Source organism: Ctenocephalides felis, unplaced genomic scaffold (genome assembly GCF_003426905.1).
Source record: "Ctenocephalides felis isolate EL2017-DRISC unplaced genomic scaffold, ASM342690v1 CF-g0.4_SCAFFOLD_01170, whole genome shotgun sequence".
Taxonomy (NCBI): Eukaryota; Metazoa; Arthropoda; class Insecta; order Siphonaptera; family Pulicidae; genus Ctenocephalides; species Ctenocephalides felis.
The window spans coordinates 50,614,892-50,638,587 of NW_020537324.1; the positions used below are offsets into that span (position 1 = coordinate 50,614,892).

Consider the following 23,696-nt stretch of genomic DNA (forward strand, 5'->3'; position numbering starts at 1 on the left):
TGCTTTTATATATGTACATTCATCTTATTTATTATTGTGTTACATATAAATCATTTTTGTAGGTACACCATCAAGGAAATCCAGAATAAGATGTCCACTCCCTCCCTGCTCCTCTGTTTTTTCTAGGTACACAGGTTTATACGATCATATTGAGTTTTATCACAAAACTACAATTGATTATGAACAGTTTGTGTTTCAAAACATTAAAGGTTTGAAGTCTTCTCTCTCATAATTTATAACCCTAATTACACAATTACCTACATTTTTGACTTTGTAGATTTTGAATTGTGGAAAACAGACATAGAGCGGAAGGAGTTTTCGCATTATGTAAAATGCAATTCAGGATATAAATCAAAAACTGATGACAAGACAATTTATTTCGATTGCCACAGGTCATATACATATGACCAAAAACCCACTGTACGCTTGTTTACTAAAACGAGCAACAAAACCGGATATGCTTGCCCATCAAGGATTAGTTGTACTATTAATCACAATGGAACAGTTCATGTTGAATTTTGGAAGACACATATGGGACACAGTCAAGATATAAAATTTATTTCGTTAGATAAGAGCCTGAAAGAACATATCAAGGGTAAATTTTTAATTGACTTGTATGATTATAAAACTAAATACATTTTTGTTTTATTAATAACTTCTACAAAAAATACGGTTTTTCGGTTGGTGGAAGTTATATAACAAGGTTTCTGTCCATACTTCCATTTAAATTTTAAAATTCAGTTTTCATTTATTGTTCGGTTTAACTTTGGTTTGGCTTCTTCAAAATGCAATTCTTTTCTCTTTTTTATGTTTAATTTCAATGTTTATATTTATTCTATATTATTTATATTTATTCTATGTTATTTATATTTATTCTATATTATTTATTACATGTTTCCTGTGACATGCTTTATATTGTAAATAGTATGTGTATATATTTTGAATAAAAATATTTGATGAAATAGATGGTTTTAATTGTGTTTCTTATTACCTATGTTAATCATTGTTAGAAAAAGTAATCAGATCACTTAAAGATAAAAATAGGCAAAAATATCGGACTGAACTTAAGTTTATTACATTACTATACATATGCTAGCATGTAATATATATATATATATATATATATATATATATATATATATATATATATATATATATATATATATATACATCCATACATCCATACATATGAGTTAAGTTCTAATAATCAGATGTTACATGCTACAAGACTCTTGTAGCTATTTTGATGTTCAGGCTGAAGTCCTAATCTTAATTCAGTGAACCCTACAATAGAATTAAAACACACTAAGCAAACAAAAACAACCTGAATAACATTTACCTGGGTAAATAAAATAACTATACTAAAACACTCTGCGAAGCCCTAATTAAAAATTTCCTAATAATTTCTAACAAAACTGTACTAGGTTTTGAATAACTATATGTTTGGTTCCCTGAAATAATATTGGTTGTGAAGAGACAATGTATGACCATGTAAATGTAAAAGAACCGCTTTCGTAAATAATTATATACTTACAATTGGGATTTCTATGTAACTGTCTAAAAGGTGTCTAAATGTGAGAGGTGAGAGGTGAGAGACAATATAACAATGGGTGTACTATTTTGACGTTTGACAGTTTTGTTTTTTTGTTTGACAGTTTTGTTTGACGCACATAGGTTTTTTGTCTTTCAATGTTGTTACACTTTTTTTATTCTCGGTTGAGCGTCGTATGTTGGTATGACAAAGAAATGTGATATTATCATAAATTAGCTTCGTGTCAGCCAAACAAGTATTATTATTATTATATTGTCTAATACCAAGATGATAGCCTTTATCTTAGACAATATATTACGTTAAAATACAATATATCTTGTTCCCTCATAGCAAATATTGCAGAAAAAACGAAATATATCTGTCAATTCCAAGACAGTATGAAGTATTTTGGTTTAGTATTATAACATCAAAAGTGTTTCAATTTTATTTCATTACTGAACCTTCTATTTGTTGTTTGTTGAGTTTTAGTTAGCTTCCACTGAATTAAGGTTAAGATCGAAACCAAACCTAATAATGTATACAACGTAACCCTAACAAAAATAATGAATAAAATGTAACCCTATGCGTAAAACGTAAGCCTAAATTATTTTTTAAAACAAAATTATAACTAAAACATTGTATAAAATCTAAGCTAGACTAAAATGATCTTTGAATGAAAAGAATCCTAAAATATAACCCTAAAATGTAAAAATTATAATAAGAACTAAATATGCGCGTAATCAAAAAGCCAAAGCGAATAAACTTGAACGGACATAAAAAAATAAACACAAAAAGAATGAATCATAACGAAAAGCTAAAAAATATTAAATATGAAACAAGCCTACTTAATAAAAAACAATACGCCGACACAACGCTGATATAAAAATGAACAAAATGGCCGACGCGCTCTTGACATCTGAAATGCTTGACAGCTTGATATCAGTCTTCGCCGGCAACTTCATGCTGGCTGAATTATGCAAAGTCTTAGCTTGATTTAATGCCTCCTCATAAATACTTATGGCGTCTCCTGACACCTAGCGGTGAGAGTAACAACTAGAAACGCCAATACCAACTTCATAGGCACGTTGCGTGTGAAGAATGTCGCAAACTGTCAAAAATGCAATCTCACCCTCTTGTGCATCAACCCTTGGAAGAGTGAAGACATAAACCTAATCTAAATATATTTTATATCAGTGAAATACTTTATACTTATTATTATTATTGTAAATTAAACTTATATACACGTTATTCAGTTCTTTTAATTAGAAATATAAATAATATATAGACACAACATCTATATACTCTTCTTTCATCTATAAATAAATAAACATAGCATAAATGCAAACATGCTCTTTTTTATCTATGAGTGCATATACTCTTATTTTATCTATGAATGCAAATGAGCATGCAATGATAAACCTGTTCACATTTATTTTATCTATGCCTGTTGAGCATAGTGTGGTTTATTTATCTATGGTCTGGAGCCACAACGAACACAAGCAAACATAGCGAGCAATGTTGCGCAACTTATCGGTACATCAAAGAAAATTGTTTGTTTATGTTTGAACTCGTATGTTCAGTGTCGACGATACCACGAATGTAGACAAACATTTTTCTTTTCTGATGTTAGAGTAGTCATGCACTGATGTTAGAGTAGTCATATAATAATGATACTCTTCTTTTATCTATGGTCATGCATTAGTTTTGTGGACGTTCACGCCATAGATAAAAGAAGAGTATCATTATTATATTGTCTAGGAAGAGTATATTCAAGCCCTCACTGCTTTGAAGCGTTTGTTCAAGATTGTTTGGAATGATTTGCCTTCGTTCGTGTTCGTTCTTCTTTGTATTTTCATGTTCGTCATGTTCGTTCGTGCTTGTTCGATAGGTGAGGGCGCACCTTTACAATAGTTGATGCGTTAACGAATGAGAAACGGCTGAATAGTGTTCGGTGATTCAACGCCATAACTTTTGCAAACGTCAAACTACATGTGCTAAACATAACCTCTTTCACGTGCACATCATAAATATTTTTATTACAAAATAATAAATAACTAAAATAATTAAAATATACATAAATAAATGTCAGAATGGCGTCTTTTAAGAAAACGAATAGTAAAATATATATAAAATCGAAACCTATTGATACAGATGATACCATTTATTGGAAAAAAATAGGGGTATTAATTAATTATTATTCTTTGTTTTTATTTTATTTACATTTTATTTCTTGTTTCACTACCATTTTATTTTCTGTTGTAGGTACCAGTATTAGTTAAAGAATTTGGAGCTATAGATCATATAGACTTTTCTCCAGTAGAACCATATTACTTTGCAGTTACTTGTTCGATACGAGTGCAGTTGTATAATCCAATTACTAAACTGGTAGCAAAAAATATATCACGATTTCGTGAAAGTGCCTATGGCGGAACCTTTAGAAAAGATGGAAAACTATTATGTGCTGGTGGTGAAGAATCACATGTTAAACTTTTTGATGTCAGTTCTAAAAGCATGCTACGTTTATTCTCTGGACATACAGCACCAGTATGTTTATGCACAGGCATAAAATATATTTTATTAAATTTAATTAAATAGCACATTTTGATGAGTTATATTAAAATAATTTATTAAAAATTCCAGGTACATAGAACATCTTTTACATCAAATATGAATCAAATTGCGAGCTTTTCAGATGATAAAAGTGTAAAACTTTGGGATATCCCAAGTGAAAAATCTATTACAAACTTTATGGGACACAAGGATTACATAAGAGCAGGATGTTGTAGTCCAGTAAGTCCAAATATATTACTTTCTGGTGGATATGATGGTATAATAAATATGTGGGATGATAGAGATTCAACAAAATCTGTAATAAAAGTTGATCATGGCAATCCTGTGGAATCAGTTTTATTTTTACCAACTGGTGGTATTTTTCTTACTGCAGGAGGTACAGATATAAAGGTATATTTAATACATTCAAATTTTTAAAATAGATTTAATTTGGATAGTAGATATATAATATTAAAATATAAAGTATTAATTATTAGTTTAATACCTTTATTACTAATCATTGACTTCTTTCAAGGTTTGGGATGTTTTAGCTGGTCGTCTTTTAGCTAAAATAATACAACATCATAAAACAGTCACTTGTCTCAGGTTAGCTTCTGAAAATAAACGTTTACTCTCCGGGAGCCTAGATCGCCATGTAAAAGTTTATGATATTTCTACATATAATGTAATACACACAATTGATTATCCAAGTGCAGTACTTAGTTTGGCAATTTCTAAAAATGATGAAACATTAGTAGCAGGAATGGTTGATGGTTTAGTTTCAATTCATAGAAGGGACGAAAAAGTCAAAGCTACTAAAGCAAAATGCAAGATTAAATCATATAAATATGCATCTAACACACATTCAACTTTAGTTGATACGGTGGTGCCTGAAACATTAAAAGAATTACAGTCCAAGCACGATACTTGTTTGAGGAAATTTGAATATTCAAAAGCATTAGATATTGTTTTGCAGCCTTATGTTGTTAACAAAAATCCACATGTGACTGTATCGTTGATGCAAGAATTGTTGCGAAGAAAAGGATTGCATACTGCTGTTGCAGGTAGAGATATGAAGATAGTTAAAGCACTTCTTAGGTTTCTCATAAAATATATCGGAGACCACCGGTTCACAAGAACATTGATTGATGTTGCCAATGTTTTTCTTGATGTACATGATAATAGCTTAAATCAATTTCCACCTGATGTTATAAAAATGATAATTAGATTAGGAAGTAGAATATCCGAAGAAGAGCAGTTAAGTTTAGAATTGGCTAATCTTGAAGGCGCAATGCATTTGCTTTTAGCTGGATCAAGTGTAGCTGAAGACGATTCAGAAATTCAGACAGCCAATTTATTGCGATTAAAACCATCTGAGAAAGCAAAACAAAATATTGTAATTGATGTTAACTGATGTAATCTTATAAGATATAAATATTTTTATTTAAGAAATAAATATTGTTTTAATTATAGTACCTAGTAAAAATATTTTAAATTGTAAAATTAAATCTCAATAATAATATTAAAATCAATTGATTACACTTTTCTGAGAGCCTGCGCTCTGACGTTGCTAATAAAAAAAATCAAAAGCTATTGGTAAATATTTACTTATTTATCTCATTAACAACTTGTTCTTATTGTATAGTTATTCCCATGTTAATAGTATAGTTCAGACTCATAGTATAGTTATTTTCATGTTCCATATTGATGGACATGTCCTTCTAGGGTTAAACTATTAATAATATGAGCTATTTTAATGAACGAAATGAAAGTAATTTGAGTTTTTGATGATTAATATTCTGCATGAAGCAATTAGGGTTTTTCGGTTTTTAAAAACCCGTTTTTCGACGAAAATTATGGAATTCGAAATCCGGTCTTTTAGTAGATAAAGTCGGTTTTCACTGTATAAATGGTAAATGACAAAAATAACCAAATATAAAAAATAGATGAAGGCGTTTTGATTCTTGAAATCATATCGGTTCGATAATATTTGGAATCAATATCAGTCCGCTATGGCTCCCAGAAAGGTTTCGTGTTACCTTTTGTCTACTGTATATATTAATTTAGATTTTTATACCAGTTATATATTAATTTAAATTAGTTTCTTTACTCAAACTTGAAAAAAAAGTTTTAAGCCCTAGAAGCCATGTACAGATAAAAGAACAAAAAACTTAGAATTATTATATCAGGCTTTAAAACCAATTAAGCCTAGTTCGGTCGCAAGTAAGAGAGTGTTTCTGTGTCGGAAAATTTTGTGAGCGAACAAAAGACACGTCCAAGTAACAAATCAATATAGGTTCTCAGTTTTTTAAAATCATATTTTATTAAACAAGAAAATAATTAGAATTTATAAAATTAATTAATTAAAATTGCTCGAAATAGAAAATACTCGGGATTTAGCTTAATTGTTTTTAAAACTAAAATTGATATGTATCGACATGTACCTAATTTTTTTTTAATTTAATAAATGTTTTTTATTTAAAAATGTATTATTTTTATTTATTCTAAAACTTTCCTTTCACTACCATAAAAATATATTTTCATTCTTATATGTGAAAATGATGCATGAATAACGAATAATTATTTTCAAAGTTATTTAATCCACATATAGTCTTATTTCTTTGATCTACTATTAAAATTAAAATAATTTTGTTTACTGTCCATAAAATTAACCAATGAATAAATTTAGTCAAATACTGCTTTAAATCGCACTAAATTTGCGGATAAATATTTGTTATCACAGAATATTCGAGCAAAAATTTATTTTCTGTAAAAAATTCGAAAACCGGCTAAAACCGGTTTTCTGGTAAAATTAAAATTCGAAAGCCGGTTTCGAAAACAAAATTTTTGTATAAACCCTAGAAGCAATATTAGTACATTAAACCCAATTGGGTTTTTATTTACAGTTTCAAGAAAAACTTGCTCAATGGACATATAAATATATATATTTCGAACTTTGATTATATTATGAAATTTGATGCAATATGTTGTAAAATAACCTCTAATGTTCTACCAGGTTTAAGAAATAGTCTAATTTAATATAATATACGCGTATATTACGGAACCGTACCTCAATTTTCAATTCTGTCTTGAAAAGTGACGATAACTTACAAAATGTTATTTTTAACTTCCCGTAGGGTAAGCAAAACAATCGAAAATAAAAGTCTTTGCATATCTTTACGTTTCAAAGGTTTCTGAACATTTTGGCCTACCATAGAAAAAATTTCATCGACGATTTCACGAACACGGATCAACCGTTTTGAATAATTCAAATTGACGGGGAGACGTGCTGATAAGTTCTTAGCAAAGGCAAATCTAAATCGATTAAGTCGATTATTTACACATATCAGGAAGTTTATGCGACGTGCCTTAAGGCAAAATGACACCTAAGTAAGTAATTTACATTTAATTTAAGAACATATTATATGAAATTCATTAGTATAATAAACTTGTAGTAGTGTAACAATAATTATGCAGGAAATAATTCACGCTTACTAATAAGTTTAAACCGCATTACAAGCTAAATATTATATACAGGGCCGTGCCTGGGTATATGGCCGCCTACGAGCAAGTATAATTTTTTTTAATTTGAAAATTTGCTTTATTTGACTTAAATACATACATTGATTTTTACATAACGATACAAATTGTATACACCTACTCTGGGAATATCATTATACTATCATAATATAATATTGTTTGCATATATACATATACGAGGTCTGTTCAAAAAGTACCCGGAATTTTCGTTTTTTCAAAAAAATATTTATTTATTCGTCTACATTAATGTGGTCCCCTTCAAAGTAGTCCCCCCCAGATATAATACACTTATGCCAGCGTTTTTTCCAATTTTCGAAGCACCCTTGATATTCACTTTTTGATATGTCCTTGAGCACTCTCAGCGATTTTCTTCAATCGAGGAAAACCGCCGTCCTTTCATGGGTCTCTTCAACTTTGGGAATAGGAAAAAGTCACACGGAGCCATATCTGGTGAATTTTTGCACTTTGCAACACTTTATTTCATTTTTTACGCAAAATTTAATACAAATTCTTTGACTTTTCAATTCTTCCATTGTAAAAATCGCCGAGCTCAGAAAAACACGTCGAACCTTAGCGACTACCACAGACAAAGTAAACAGTGAATATAGCTGAAAATTTCATCATACTTTAGGGGCATGTATACCAACACAATAAAAAAAAAATTTTGACAATCAGACACTCCAGACCCGCGAAATTTAATTATTAGTAATTCCGGGTACTTTTTGAACACACCTCGTATATATATATACATATATATATATACATATATATATATATATATATATATATATATATATATATATATATGCAAATCTATTCTGGGAATATCATTATACTATCATAATATAATATTGTGAAATATATATATAAATAATATATATATATATATATATATATATATATATATATATATATATATATATATTTGTTTCAATTAACTTATATAAGTATGAAAAGAGCTATTAAAAACATACTGCGTTCAAGTACATATATGCCCCCCCTTGAAAATAACGTAACTTGTAGCAGAACATCAAATATATTCTCACGAAAAAAATCGACTTGTAATTTTTATGTTTTCTCGACATTTAAAGTCATTCTGAATCGTTTGAGATTCAGGCCGATTTTTGACTTCTCGCCAACGTTTTCTCAAAAAACGGTTAAATCGTTAAATCGCAGCGTTTCTTTACGTGAGTCAAAATTTCATCTTTAGTCGACGTTTTCTTAAAAATACGCAAATCTATTTGAAAAATCAATGAAACTCGATAAAGACTCATGCTTGTTAGTTCTGCCTCACAATGCCCAAGCCGTTTCTTTAGAATTATCAAAAAAGTGTCAAATTTTGGGTCGACGTAACAGCCTAAATTCGTGAATTGATTCGAAAATTCAAAAACCATTACAAAGGTACTATTTGAGAATCGTGCTGATTAGCTTTTGTCAATGATCGGTCGAGTCGTTTCACAGTTATTATTAACAATTTTTTTGGCGTTTTTGGATTCTCTTCTTAATGAACATACTACAAGTTTGTTTTTTGTTCAATAATATGTAATTTTTAAACCACTTTTAAAAAATAACTAACATTTTTAGAAATTTTGCACAAGATTGCAATGTTCTCATGAATTAATATATTTTTTTATAGTTAAGTCGATTATTAACACATATTAGAATGTTCGTGCAACTTGCTTGAAGCCAAAGTTTCACTTACATCAAGTTTCCACACTTATAAATTTATATTTGTAAACAAAGCCTTCAATAGCCGCTTTTTAATTCGATTCTTCGGCTGATTTTTACTAAGATCGTCTTTTAACTTAGCGGACTTTCAATACGGCCGCGAAATAATTCAGCGGACTTTAAGTTTGGCCGCCTCTTAATCCAGCAGAGTCTTTTAACTTGGCCGCCTTTTAATTCAGTGGAATTTTTTTGCGACCGTTTTTTATCACGGCTTCTTGTCGTTGCGTCGCCTTTGAATTTGCTCGTTGTTTGATTTGGCCACCTTAATGCACGCATTGCACGCTGGCCAGGCACGGCCCTGATTATATTAGGTTGTCAAATATCTCCCTTCCGCCTTTTTGTATTATGAACCAAGAGCAAAAAAGCGGAAGGGAGATATTTGACAACCTAATATAATATAATCTATTTGATGATTACTGTAATATGACTTAAAATACTATAATATCTATTTGCTTAGAAATTCTTTATGATAGTGTAAATATTATTGTATTATACACATTTTTCATACTTTCGGGACGGCACCGATTTCAAAACAATCTTGTTTACCGGCTGTAAACTTGATTTCATTGTATATGTTATGCAATTTGTTTGATAAAAATTTGTGATCATTGAAGGACTTGCATTTATAATACTAATTTATTTTTGATCATTTTATAAAGAATGGTGACCTTCAAAACAATTTCCAAAATGCATAGTTGGTTGATTTTGACATGCTTTACAATAAAATGTTGTTCGCCGCCTTTATCCTAGTGCTTTTTGTCATAACAGACAATACAATCTCTTTTTCTTTCTCTCGTATTTAGAATATGCCACTAATTAGTCAGTATATTTGTTCATTTTTGTGCTGCCATAATAGTTTGTTTTTTCTATTATATTATCTAACAATTCATTTGTAAAATATAAAGTAAAATAATCTCTTGGATGTCTTATATTGCTTGGTATTTGTAGTAGGAGTGTTTGTTGATGTATGTCAAACTATAGATTATTGAAGGAGAATCGGCACATTCGCTAATGTCTTCCTGCTCTTAATTTATTTTGTCGAACTTCTTCTTTTTATTAGTTGGATAATACATCATCACATTCATCACTATCATCGGTGTGAATAGTAAAATATGTCTGTATGCAGTGGCGTAACTATAGGGTGGCGTGGGTGGCAAAATGCCACGGGCCCCCGGCCCAAGGGGGCCCCGGCCCAAAAGGACGCATGCTCAGAAATATTTTTACATTATATTCTAATACTTTATTTTACTTGAAAAGTATGTTTTCGTAAGAATCAGGGGCGTAACTACCGTCGTATCAGCCGTATCAAATATACGGGGCCCCCAATGTCCGTAAGAAACATTAATAATATAAAAAAATCATGAAAAACGAATTAATCATGGAAACTTCGTTCAACCAAATTTAATGTCGTTAAAAAAGTACGCGAGGAATGTAAGACTATTATTTTAAAGAGTTTTATTTTGTCTAGGCCACGGGGGCCCCAAATACGCGTAAAAAAGTACGCGAGGAATGTAAGATTATTATTTTAAAGAGTTTTATTTTGTCCAGGCGTAAAAAAGTACGCGAGGAATGTAAGATTATTATTTTAAAGAGTTTTATTTTGTCCAGGCCACGGGGGCCCCAAATACGCGTAAAAAAAGTACGCGAGGAATGTAAGATTATTATTTTAAAGAGTTTTATTTTGTCCAGGCCACGGGGGCCCCAAATACGCGTAAAAAAGTACGCGAGGAATGTAAGGTTATTATTTTAAAGAGTTTTATTTTGTCCAGGCCACGGAGGCCCCAAATACGCGTAAAAAAGTACGCGAGGAATGTAAGATTATTATTTTAAAGAGTTTTATTTTGTCCAGGCCACGGGGGCCCCAAATACGCGTAAAAAAGTACGCGAGGAATGTAAGATTATTATTTTAAAGAGTTTTATTTTGTCCAGGCCACGGGGGCCCCAAATACGCGTAAAAAAAGTACGCGAGGAATGTAAGATTATTATTTTAAAGAGTTTTATTTTGTCCAGGCCACGGGGGCCCCAAATACGCGTAAAAAAGTACGCGAGGAATGTAAGGTTATTATTTTAAAGAGTTTTATTTTGTCCAGGCGTAAAAAAGTACGCGAGGAATGTAAGATTATTATTTTAAAGAGTTTTATTTTGTCCAGGCCACGGGGGCCCCAAATACGCGTAAAAAAAGTACGCGAGGAATGTAAGATTATTATTTTAAAGAGTTTTATTTTGTCCAGGCCACGGGGGCCCCAAATACGCGTAAAAAAGTACGCGAGGAATGAAAGATTATTATTTTAAAGAGTTTTATTTTGTCCAGGCCACGGAGGCCCTAAATACGCGTAAAAATTAGTAAAATCTAACAAATTTTGGTTTTATTTCACTAATAACAGAAGTTAGAATAAACATGAAAATTTTCTTCTAAATAAATTTAATTTCGAAAAAAAACATGAGCGTGTAAGAATGTAAAAATATAATTTTAGAGTGTTGTGATTTTTTTTAATAATTTCTTTAATATTATTTATGCAGCTCTATAATATGCAAATAATAACTAATAAAAAACTAACTTTTCATTAAGTTTTGAAAATACTATGGCTCGTTCATTAAATTTTGATGATGTCATAGACACCTTTGCAGAACAGAAAGCACGAAGAAAAGATTTTAATTAATAAATACCTTATTGAAATTAAATTGTTGTTTTTGTTTCATTCCAAATTTATGCATATTTTAAATAGGTTTCTTCACCAAAAAGGGCCAGCGAGTATATGACGAATATGAAGTTTTCAAAAAGTATTAAAAAAGATTTGATTGTTGAGAAAACACGTGTAAAATTGATTGTTAATGTTAGGTTATGTAATAATTATTTTTAACCCCAAAGTACTATGTTCTTTCTCTGTTGAATTCAGTCATAAAAAAATCTTTCTATAGTTCATGTATTACAATGTTTAAACACAAAAATTTTATGTTTGATTTTCAAAACAAAGTAGTAAGTAGTAACAAACAGATGTACTTTTAAATTATTAATTTTGACTTATAATTATTTTTATTTTTATGTTTTCTTGTACTTATACATTTTAATTTTTTTTTTAAATTTTTGTATACATACATTTTAAATAATTTCTCAATTTAAAACCATAAAATATGAATAAGTCGAAGTAGATTTACTCATTTTTAATACAATTCATTACAAATCGTGTATATATATATATATATATATATATATATAACATTTAAATCAACACGTTGAAAAATTTCGAGTTTTTTTAAATTAAATTAAAACCACTTGATTTTACTGATGGGGGGCCCCATAAAAAAAATTCGCCACGGGCCCCGGGTGGCCTAGTTACGCCACTGTCTGTATGAATGTCTATTTGAAACTCATCTTTACTACTGCTTAATTCACAAAATTTACCAGTCGTTTTGCCATATTTAAAAGCGCTCGGTCGTTTTAAATATTAAAAAAAGACCATATAGCAAAGAAAAAGGCTAAAAATACTACTAAAATAACTTAAAATTATTTTCAAAATACAACACTGTTTATCACGGCTATATGTAATTTATTCAACTTTTCTATGCAAACTGAGTCATTGTTTATAAAATAGCCTGCGCCTCACAGAGTATGTTTGTCCACTGAGGTGAACAGCCGTCCCCAAAGTGTTAAAACTTCATTTATCTTGTCATCAGCGCGTTCTTTATTCGCTTTATTTATTATTATTCATTATTATATCATACGCGTTCACTATTCTTTACACCTATTAGAATCTATAAACAAGTGCAATTGTTTTCAGTTAACCAGTTAAACGTGGCGCGCTCATAGAATAGTGCCACGGACGTGTCTTATATCAGATCAAAAAGATTTTTTTTTTTACAAAATTGAAAGTTTTAATACTACATTTTAATTCTTATTAAATATTGGGCCAAGTCAAAAGTTTGATTCGTTTATTTTGTGAAACTCAACAAGTTTTTTTATAATTATTCAAACTAAATATGCTTCATTAATATCGGCATCGGTGAAGATCTTCTGTGGTTTCTGGTTGAAAAGCTAAATCAAGCTCTTTTTCAAATCAGTTTAATTCCATTAAGAAAGTTATGCAGAGATCGGAACAAATATTAGTCAGAGGGTGCTATGTCTGGAGTATACGGTGGATCAAATTACTCAACTAAGCTTTTGCAACTTTTGGCAGGTCATCAAATAAGTGTATGGTCGGGCTTTGTCATAGTGGATGACAATATCTTCAATTGATGTAATTATTTTAATTGTTTGGCGTAATCTCTCTATTGATTTACAGTATGGTTAATAATTAATGGCCTGACCAACTGAAAGTTGCTGATGACGATTGACAATTACCTTCCAGTCCCACCACAAACACAGCATCACCTTTTTTAGTGCCGTTCCTAACTTGTAAACGTTTGTCGATGCTCATCTTCACTAAACTATGATTTATTTTGCCTTCAATTGTCGTATATAATTTACTTTTTCTTACCAGTTATGAAATGTTTCAGAAATGATTCGATTTCATTGCATTTCAGCAGCGTATCGCGGAAGTGATTCGGTCTATCAAGTTATTCGTCTATCCAAACAATTTGTACTTAGCACGGTTAACATAAATTATTTTTTTTAACAAAAACTCAATTATCGATTAAGTCGCCTTGTTAAAAACCTACTAACAACTACTTATTTTATAACTTGAAATATTTACCATCTTAAGTTAGAATGATTTGTTTTTCTCCAATGCTAATAGTCAATGATTTATTTACACGCAAATATAGATATACTTTTCCATGACGAGTATTCTTGACAAAAATAGTTAAAAAATTCGAAAAGAAAAACGACAATCTTAATATTGAGAACTTCTTATAACTATTGTTATATATTATATAGACAACTTCTAATTACAGATTTTCTCATCCTCAATCATTGCGGGTTCAATTGTACGCACATTTACGAATAAAGGCAATCATACATAATTATCATATTACAGAAATACTAGGTTAAAAATTATTTTAATAATGAAAAAACATCATTTGAAGCATCTTTATTTATTCGAAAAATATTTATTGTTATACATTCAGTAATATAAGCACTATAACCTAAAAGATAGTCTTTTTAATGCTGCACATTGATCAGATAATGGTTTAACATCGTCCACCTTTGGTTTATAAAACTCACACATTTAACATGAAATGCTTCTATATAAGCTATGATTTTAATTCACCGAATGGGTATGATTTGAGAAATTAATTTAAAAAAAATCTAACTAAATAGCATAGTTATTGAGCAATGGAAGTTTTGAGATCTCAGAATATTAGATTCTTAATTAAATGCACTGTGCAAATGAGCACCTTTAAAATTTGACCTTATATCGGGCCTAAATTTCACTTTATTTTTTCCAGAAACTTAAGTGCTCTAACGCTGCGGACATATTTCACACAAATAAAACTGGTTACAATTTTGTCGTATTATTCGAAAGAACTTCGGAACACCTGAGCAGAACTTTAGACGCGAGAGTTCGAGTCGAATTTAAACCAGGATTATGATTAACGTGGTTTTGATGTACTTGCACAACCTGATATTTTTTCATGTTTCTCACATGATGATTGTTATTTCCTGAATATGGAGAGTCTTCAACCAGAACAAGAGTTTCCTCTTCGGGCGATGCCACTTTAACACGAACTGTTCCGGTATTGACACGCATTATGGTTGCATTTGTCACAGTACTGCGACGATTCAAGGAGTTGTCTCTGAAACCAATTCATTGGCAATATTATTAAAAAACAAATTAAACTCTACTAGAGACCAGATTTATACATTTAGTATGATACTATCACTTTTCCATGTGCACACAAGAAAAAAGCTTATCCATTGGTTAAATATGAATTAAATGATTTGAAATGCGATAGGCGTGTAATACTTAGGTTTATAACATCATGTTACACGATATTATTTATAATGAATTATATTGGGCTGCATTTATGAGTGAATTTTGTGAGGATTAATTATACTTACATAAAACAAAATCTTTTTAAATTTGCCTAGGAAAAAACTTCGTTCCCACGATAAAATCCGATCTTCACTGTGAATGGTTTTGAGACTAAAATTGGAAAAACTAGTGTGTATGTTGTGTGAGATGTTTAACCTTTCGCCGACTTTCTCTCAAGATTATTTAATCTATATGAAAATTTTTAAAAGATAGAGACTAATCAGTTGTCCTGAAACGAATTAAAAGAAGGGTGCAAAAACTTTCGTTCACGGTTCAGCCAAAAATCTAAAATTCCTTTTAACTAAATTCGAAAACTGTTATATATATACATATATATATATATGTATATATATATATATATACATATATTAGGGTGGTCCTTAAAATGGTCATTTTCGCATTTTCTTGCTCAGAGGGGCTTAAATGGTTCCAAATAGATAAGAAACAATTCTCTGAAAGTTTTAGCTCTTAATATTAACGTTTAGATAGAGCGCAATTCAATCAAAGTTTTGTAGCATGGAAAAATTTTCAAAAATTTTCAAAAATTTTAATTTTAATTTTTATTTTTATTGATTGTGTTTTTAGTAAAGATGATCCGGACCGTTTCTTTGTAAGTTGTTCGAATATTTTGTCTGGCGATTTTTATTACAGTTTTTTGCTGTTAAAGATCATGGCCTTATATAACATACTAAAATATTTTGAAGGAGCTAACATTACTTATTCAATAACTAGCTTGTAAGATATAGAATCTTTCAGGCCTACACTATACATATTGTAATGTATTATATTTTTGTTATATGTATAAAACAATTTTTTTTTTTTTTTTGAAAAAAGAAGATGCCTTTAGTTCAGAATAGTGTATTATGGCCAACGATTGTAACCGCTGATTGGACAATCTAGGGGATATTAAAACAATATACGCACTAACTGCATAATTATGGACCAATTCTCTCGTAAAAACAGACCAAAATGGGCAACGCTATATTACGCTGCTTTTTTCATGTAAAATGGTAGTAAAAACTGCCAAAATGCTATGTATTTGCTGTGCAATCAGGCATTTTATACATAAAATCTTACTTCTTGTATTTGTTATTATGGCACATCACAAAGATGCACTTACGATAAAATTACATAGTTAGCATTTTGACAGTGTTTAATGCCATTTTATACAAAAAAAGCAGCATAACTTTATTCCATTTCACGGCAGAGTTGGTTTATTGGACTAACAAAACTATGTTTATAGATTTATAAACCCATATCGAAAACAAACACGATCATAAAGATTATATATAGAATATCTATATAGAAATATAGAAATCAAATTCTATGAATTATATTAATAATTGCAATGCCACCAAATAAAAGTCATATTCTAGCGAAAGCTTCATATAATTTTGAACTTTGTTTTCTAAATTAGATAAAAATGTACAAGATGGTGATCTGATGTTTCGATTTCATTATATTGATGTTATTTACTACGAATCCAAGTTATGCTGACTACATTACCTCGCATCTCAATTGCAATACACCCTCAAGGGCTTCGATTTAGAACATTAGAACTAAACCTCATATAACCGTGACCGGCGGCTTATTCAAATTGCGACAAGATACAAATCTTGCAACGCAAGCAGAATATTGAACTTTGGTTAACAGATAATTAAAACTAGTGCTGAATGTTGAATTGAAAAAAACAAGTGCATGTCAGATTGAATTTTACGGTTTATTAAAATTGCATGAAAAGCTTACAAAAGTGTACAGATAATTAAATAATTGCTTACAAAAAACCATACATAATCGAGACTCTAATGTGCGTTTGTGGAATCAAAAAAATGTCTTACATTTCAATCAAGATATAGAAGCGAATATGGAATCGGACAGTAAACCATCAGAAATCCCAAAACTACGTAGGACCGTTATTGGATCCAGCAAATACAGCAAGATACCTCGCGAGGAAGGTCGGACCAATATGTTTACATCGGAAAAGATCTCGCTGCGTTCAACTTCATCAGTTACTGACTCAATGCAGGAAGTAATATCATCTAGTAATAATGCATCTACAAGCCTCTCTCAACCACATTCTGATGTCAAGAAACCTCCTAATTCATGGCAAGTAGTCAATTTCAAAAAAAGAAAAACTTCATTTGAACCATTAGGAATAGATGTCAAAATTCAAAACAGATTTTCGGCCCTTTCAACAATAGACACAGCTAATGATGACAACTCAGTTAAACCGGCTCCAGTTAGTAAGCCCCCTCCAATATTTATTTACGGAGTTGACGATATTAATGATATGTCTAATCAATTAAATGAAATAATTCCGCACGATCAATATTTCCTGAGAAGTTTAGCTAACAATACATTTAAAATTCTATGTAATTCTGTCGACCTTTTTCGAACTTTATCCAGACATCTAAAAGAAACTAATGCCGTATATCATACATATCAATTAAAAGAAGAGAAGGCTTATAGGGTTGTTCTTAGAAATGTACACTTTTCAACAAGCACAGATGCAATTAAATTAGAACTATTAAAACAGGGTCATGTCGTACGTAATATCCTAAATATTAGACATAGAATAACAAAAGAACCTCTTAATATGCTTTTTGTTGATCTGGAACCAAATAGAAATAACAAAAATATTTATAACATTTATAAATTATTCAACTGCATAATACGCGTCGAACCACCGAGAAAGTCCAACAACATTATACAATGCACTCGCTTTCAACTCTTTAATTATACCAAAAAATACTGCAATAGACCATTTGCTTGCCTAAAATGCGGTAACAATCATAATACTAAAGCTTGTACCAAAGATCCGAATGCTCCGGCATGTTGTTATTTTTGCGACGGTGCTCATCCAGCTAATTATCGCGGTTGCTCATACTTCCAAAAAATTAAAGAACAAAGAAACAAATCTCCAGTAAATGAATCAGTCATAAATCCAAATCCAAATAACCAAAATTTTAAAAATTCTAATAATTCTAATTCTAATAATAAAATAAACAACATTTCTCCGGCCTTAAATCCAACAATTCAAAATTCATCCTATGCAGACATTGCAAAAAACAATTACTCTGCTTCTAATCATTCACCTTCAAATCCCGATTCTGATTCTCTAGCAACACTTATTTTAGAATTTAAAAATATCTTCAATCAGCTTTTGCAACAGAACACCATAATAATAAATATGTTATCCACGTTAGTCAACAACAAAAGCAATGGCAAAAATAATTAAAATTGCTGAATGGAATGCCAACGGTTTAATACCTCACAAAAATGAAGTAGAATGTTTTTTAAAGTTAAACTTAATAGATATCTTATTAATCTCAGAAACTCACTTCACTGAAAAAAACTACTTTAAAATTTATAACTACACTACTTATAACTCAAATCACCCAAGTGGCAGGGCTCGCGGCGGTTCGGCTATATTAATCAAAAATAATATAAAGCATTTTGTTCTACCAAATATTTCTGATGATTTTCTACAAGCAACTCAAATTTCTGTTGAAACAAATTTATAAAATTTTTGTGTTTCTGCTGTTTATTGTCCACCAAGATTCAAAATTTCTTGTGCTCAGTTTTCTTCATTTTTCTCTCAATTAGGTAATAAATTTATCATTGGTGGTGACTTTAATTGTAAACATATTGCCTGGGGTTCTAGACTGACTACAGCCAAAGGAAAGATTCTTCATGCAGCCATAGGGCAAAATAACCTCTCCTTTATTTCAACTTGCAGTCCAACTTATTGGCCTTCTGACCCTACTAAAGTTCCAGACCTTTTAGATTTTTTTATTGTGAAGGGTATTGATCTTTCAAATCTCAATATTGAATCTAGTTACGATCTCTCTTCAGATCATTCTCCAATACTTGTGACGTTTAGCACATTTCCTACTCCAGTTATCAACAATCATATTCTACACAACAATCTTTCTAACTGGATTCAATTCAAATCCATACTTGATTCAAAATTATTTCCAAAATCTAGGCCTACAAGCGTTATTGATATAGAAAATAATATAGATTATTTTTCTGAGATTGTACGTGAAACAACCAAGCAGATCACCCCGAACATTATTCCAAGAAATGATAATCTAATAATTCCGCAAGAGATTAAGAAGCTAATTGCACAGAAACGAAGAGCAAGACGTACCTGGCAACATTCTCATCTACCAACGGATAAGACATCGCTTAATCATCTCAATAATACGCTGAGGAAAAAAATGAAAGAATGGAAGAATTGTACATTCAGGTCGTATATATTGCAGCTAAATAGGTACGATAATTCCATATGGAAACCAATCAGAAACAAAAGTAAACCCCTACAACAAAACCCTCCTCTGAAAATAACCAACCAAAACGGATTCATTTGGGCAAAAAGCAACGAAGAAAAAGCGGAGGCATTTGCTGATCATCTAAGTAGCATTTTTAGCGCTCGAAATATTTCCCAGAATAATTTAATTAACAATTTCGTAAATCAACCCATACATTCTACACCGTTAGGACATTTTTCACCAAATGATGTCTTATGTGAAATAAAAAGGATAAAAAATAGATCTTCGCCGGGTATGGATAAAATTACTCCAAAGATGTTAAAAGAATTGCCTACAAAAGGTATTTTATATATAACAAATATTTTCAACGCCATACTTCAATACAATTATTGGCCCACAGCGTGGAAGACTGCAGAAATTATTATGATCGCTAAACCAAACAAAAACCATCACACTGCTAGTTCATACCGTCCTATCAGTCTTTTATCGATATTATCGAAAATTTTAGAGAGACTTTTGTTGCAGAGATTGTCAGAAGATCATCCGAATGATAGTTGGATTCCTCACCATCAGTTTGGCTTCAGAAAAAATCACTCTACAATTCAACAATGCAACAGAACGGTGTCTCGTATTCTTGAAGCCATGAATAGAAAGGAACACAGCGTAGCCGTATTCTTAGATGTCAGTCAGGCTTTCGATAAGGTTTGGCACTCAGGACTCCTATATAAAATCAAAACAACTTTTCCAAACTACTTCAATATCTTAAGCTCATATTTGCTTAATAGAAAATTTAGAATCAAAATTAAAGATGTGACTTCGAGCATCAGAAATATAGAATGCGGGGTACCACAGGGCAGTGTGCTAAGCCCTGTACTCTATCTTCTTTTCACAAACGATATGCCCACAGATGATCTTCTAACCATATGCACTTACGCCGATGACATAGCAATTATTTCATGCAATTCCGATATTAGAACAGCAACTTGTCAGTTACAAAATTATTTATCTAGTCTCGAAAAATGGTTTTTAGATTGGAATATCAAAATCAATATCGAAAAATCTCAGCACTTAATTGTTTCTCTAAAACATCACAACAGTCCACCTATCATCATGAACAATTCAATAATTCCACTATGCAATTCTGTTAAATATTTAGGCATGCACATTGATTCGAAATTGACATGGAGAACGCACATTGAATATAAAAAGAAACAAATCCAACTGAAAATAAAAGATTTTTACTGGCTTTTTGGGAGGAAATCTGAAATCTCTCTCGATAACAAGGTACTTTTGTATAAAACTATCATAGTGCCCATTTGGACTTATGGAATCGAACTAAGGGGTTGCTCATGCAAATCTAACATAAACATCATTCAAAGGTGCCAGAACAAAATTCTGCGTATCCTTTCTAATGCGTCTTGGTGTATTTCGAATTTTTGCCTACATAAGGATTTGAAAATCTCAACAGTCAACGAAATGATCAAGATTAGAAGTTCACCTTTTAACAACAAATTAATCCAGCATACAAATCCTACAATTCAAGCGATTCAGAGACCGATAAGAAGATTGAGCAAGAAATGGCCTTCCGATCTACCAAACACCTAGCCCAATGTCTGCACGCGTCCTGACGTAGTACGCGGCATACATCATCACGTCATCGTTCATTTATGTTATTATTTTTGTATTACTGTTTTAATTTAATTTTTATTTTAACTTTTTTCATTTTATATTCAATGTATTGCATTTTTTGATTTTTTGTATTTTTTTTTTTTTTTTGCTCATATCAATTTTGTAAATAAGACATTAAAGTCTTGATTAACAAAAATAAATTGTATCAAAAAAAAAAAAAAAAAGAATGTTGAATTGCAAATATCTGCAAAGATAAATCGCTGAAACTATCCGATTTTTGTTCACTAACAAAAATTTTAACTTCAACTTTTTCAACACTTTGAAAAAATAAAAATTTATACATTTGCTATTTTAAGAAATCTTTGCTCGTGTATTTTTAACAACCCGTAGAGTAATTAACTTTCCGTGGGGTTAGACATAGTAATCGTAAAAATTTTATAGTATGTGTATAGTATGTGTGTGTGTTCGGATACAAATTTTTGTCGACGATTTCGGGAACACGATTCAACCGATTTGAATGATTTAAAAAAAAATTCGATTCCTTTTCAAAAGGAGACCTGCTGATTAGTTTTTGGACAATGCAGAACCAACCGTCAAAGATACGGGGCAAGAAGTAACAAACATTCAGTTTTTAAGAGAATGAAGCTTCAAATTTTAATAATTCTAAAAAGCGTTTTCTCGTATTTACTTGTATTTACAAAATGAAGAACTTATTTGAGTTTTGGGAAAGCAGCCCATATGCTTATTTTAGAAATTTTAATAATAAGTATAAGTTTTGTTTACATTTTGATGGGTTCCGTAACATTGTTTATTCGCTAGACAGTGAAAAGAAAACTTCAAAATTTTCAAGATATTTCAAAATATAAAAAAAAATTTAAAAAAAGGCTTTTCAAGAAACGATCAAAGGTCAAATTATATCAATTTTAAAAAATGTTAGATTTTTTTTTGTATGGAAAGTTCCAGCAACACCACAAATTTCAATTTAAATTAACTACTAAGTACGGAAACCTAATGCGTAAATGAAATGATGTTATTAACTTCTCTGGAGAATACAGTCAATTATACATTATGTTTGCTTGTACTATAAATGAGGAATATAATTTTCAAAATAAAATTAGGATGCAAGATAAAATTTTAAATCTACTGTTAATGGTTTATTATGAAATGTTTTTTAATATCACTATTTATTTGATAGATTATAAAAAGACATAATACAGATACAAGAATAAATTTTTTACATCTATACAAATTCATGAATAAACAATAATACATAGTACATTTCTCAAGATGAGTTAATAACAAAATTTCTCAAATGGTTCTCAAATAGAGAACTCACATCACACATAGAGAAAGCTAAAAGTTAAATTGATACAAATTAAATTGAATCAGTTACACAATTTCTTTTGGGAAGCTTCACGATTTTCAAATTAAGCAGGAAAATTGATAGTTCATTAGAATGATCTTCAATCATTTAAGTCGTAACCATCAGTCTCCAATAAAATCTTTTGCGAACGAAATGTTCAAATAATTATGAATTATGAAGTTCGAAATATACCAGGAAGCATCAGTAATGGTTATGATAGTTTTAGATAGTAGTTTTTGCATTAGTACAATTTTCGAATTGCTGACCAATCCCAAAAGTTCAGAACAATAAGGATTTAAGTATGGTTTTATACTTAAGGTCACATGCTTAAAAAGAATGATTTGAATTTTTGATATTAAAACAGTGGTAAAAAATTCATTTTCATTTGGAAATACATTTAGATCAAAACATGTGTCCAGTGAAAATAGCTCTTCCCGGTAGTGCTTAGGTTCAAATATGTCAAAACACCACTAGGAAAAGAATAACAATCATATAGAAAGGATATCTTATAAACAACGTTGTATGGAAACTATTTAATCGCAATTTTAATTTAATTCTTAGTTCTGATTGCCATTCAAATAAATAATACAAAATTGCATAAATGAACTCAAGTAACTTGATAAAAGTAATGTAAGGCAAATATTCATATTCAGATACTTTTTGTTTATGCTTTGAGCGAAAAGACATTTTACATTTTCTTGAAAACAATAAATATTCGATTTGAGTTGAATATAAAATGATAAAAAGGTTGTGATCCTTTAGAGCGGAAAAAAACTGTTTATGATAACGAATCATGACAGGAAGGTTTTTGATCTAGGAAAATCGTGACAAGGCTTCTCTTGAAATATTAAGATGGACAGAAATACAAAGAATAAGATTGATAAAGGGTTCCAGAAATGTCAGAAATAAAAATGCAAAACCTCAGATCAATTTGCAATCGAGTGAAATGTAATATGCAACTGCTGTAACTTCGCATTGAAAATGAATATCATATGAATATAGAGAATTTAAAAAAAGATTATATGTGACATTTTAAATTTTATGAACGTTAAAAAATTACATTTATATATATATATATATATTTAAAAGAACAGGAAAAAACTGAACAC

At 30.3% G+C, this 23,696-nt stretch overlaps 2 protein-coding genes across 2 annotated transcripts in view; one reads left to right on the plus strand and one right to left on the minus strand.

Moving 5' to 3' along the window:
- The first annotated feature begins 3,578 nt into the window (after window positions 1–3,578).
- Window positions 3,579–5,552, plus strand: LOC113366553 (U3 small nucleolar RNA-associated protein 15 homolog). Its single transcript, XM_026608180.1, has 4 exons — window positions 3,579–3,711; window positions 3,794–4,075; window positions 4,172–4,492; window positions 4,617–5,552. Exons 1-4 carry the CDS (start codon window positions 3,622–3,624, stop codon window positions 5,493–5,495), a joined length of 1,572 nt encoding a protein of 523 aa, XP_026463965.1. The 5' UTR covers window positions 3,579–3,621; the 3' UTR covers window positions 5,496–5,552.
- A 9,116-nt stretch (window positions 5,553–14,668) lies between these two features.
- LOC113366759 (gonadotropin-releasing hormone receptor-like) overlaps window positions 14,669–23,696 on the minus strand; it is a 78,621-nt gene continuing 69,593 nt past the window's right edge. The window contains exon 5 of the mRNA XM_026608415.1: window positions 14,669–15,082. Coding sequence (XP_026464200.1) covers window positions 14,785–15,082 — 298 coding nt within the window. The 3' untranslated portion in view covers window positions 14,669–14,784. The remainder of the gene's footprint in view (window positions 15,083–23,696) is intronic.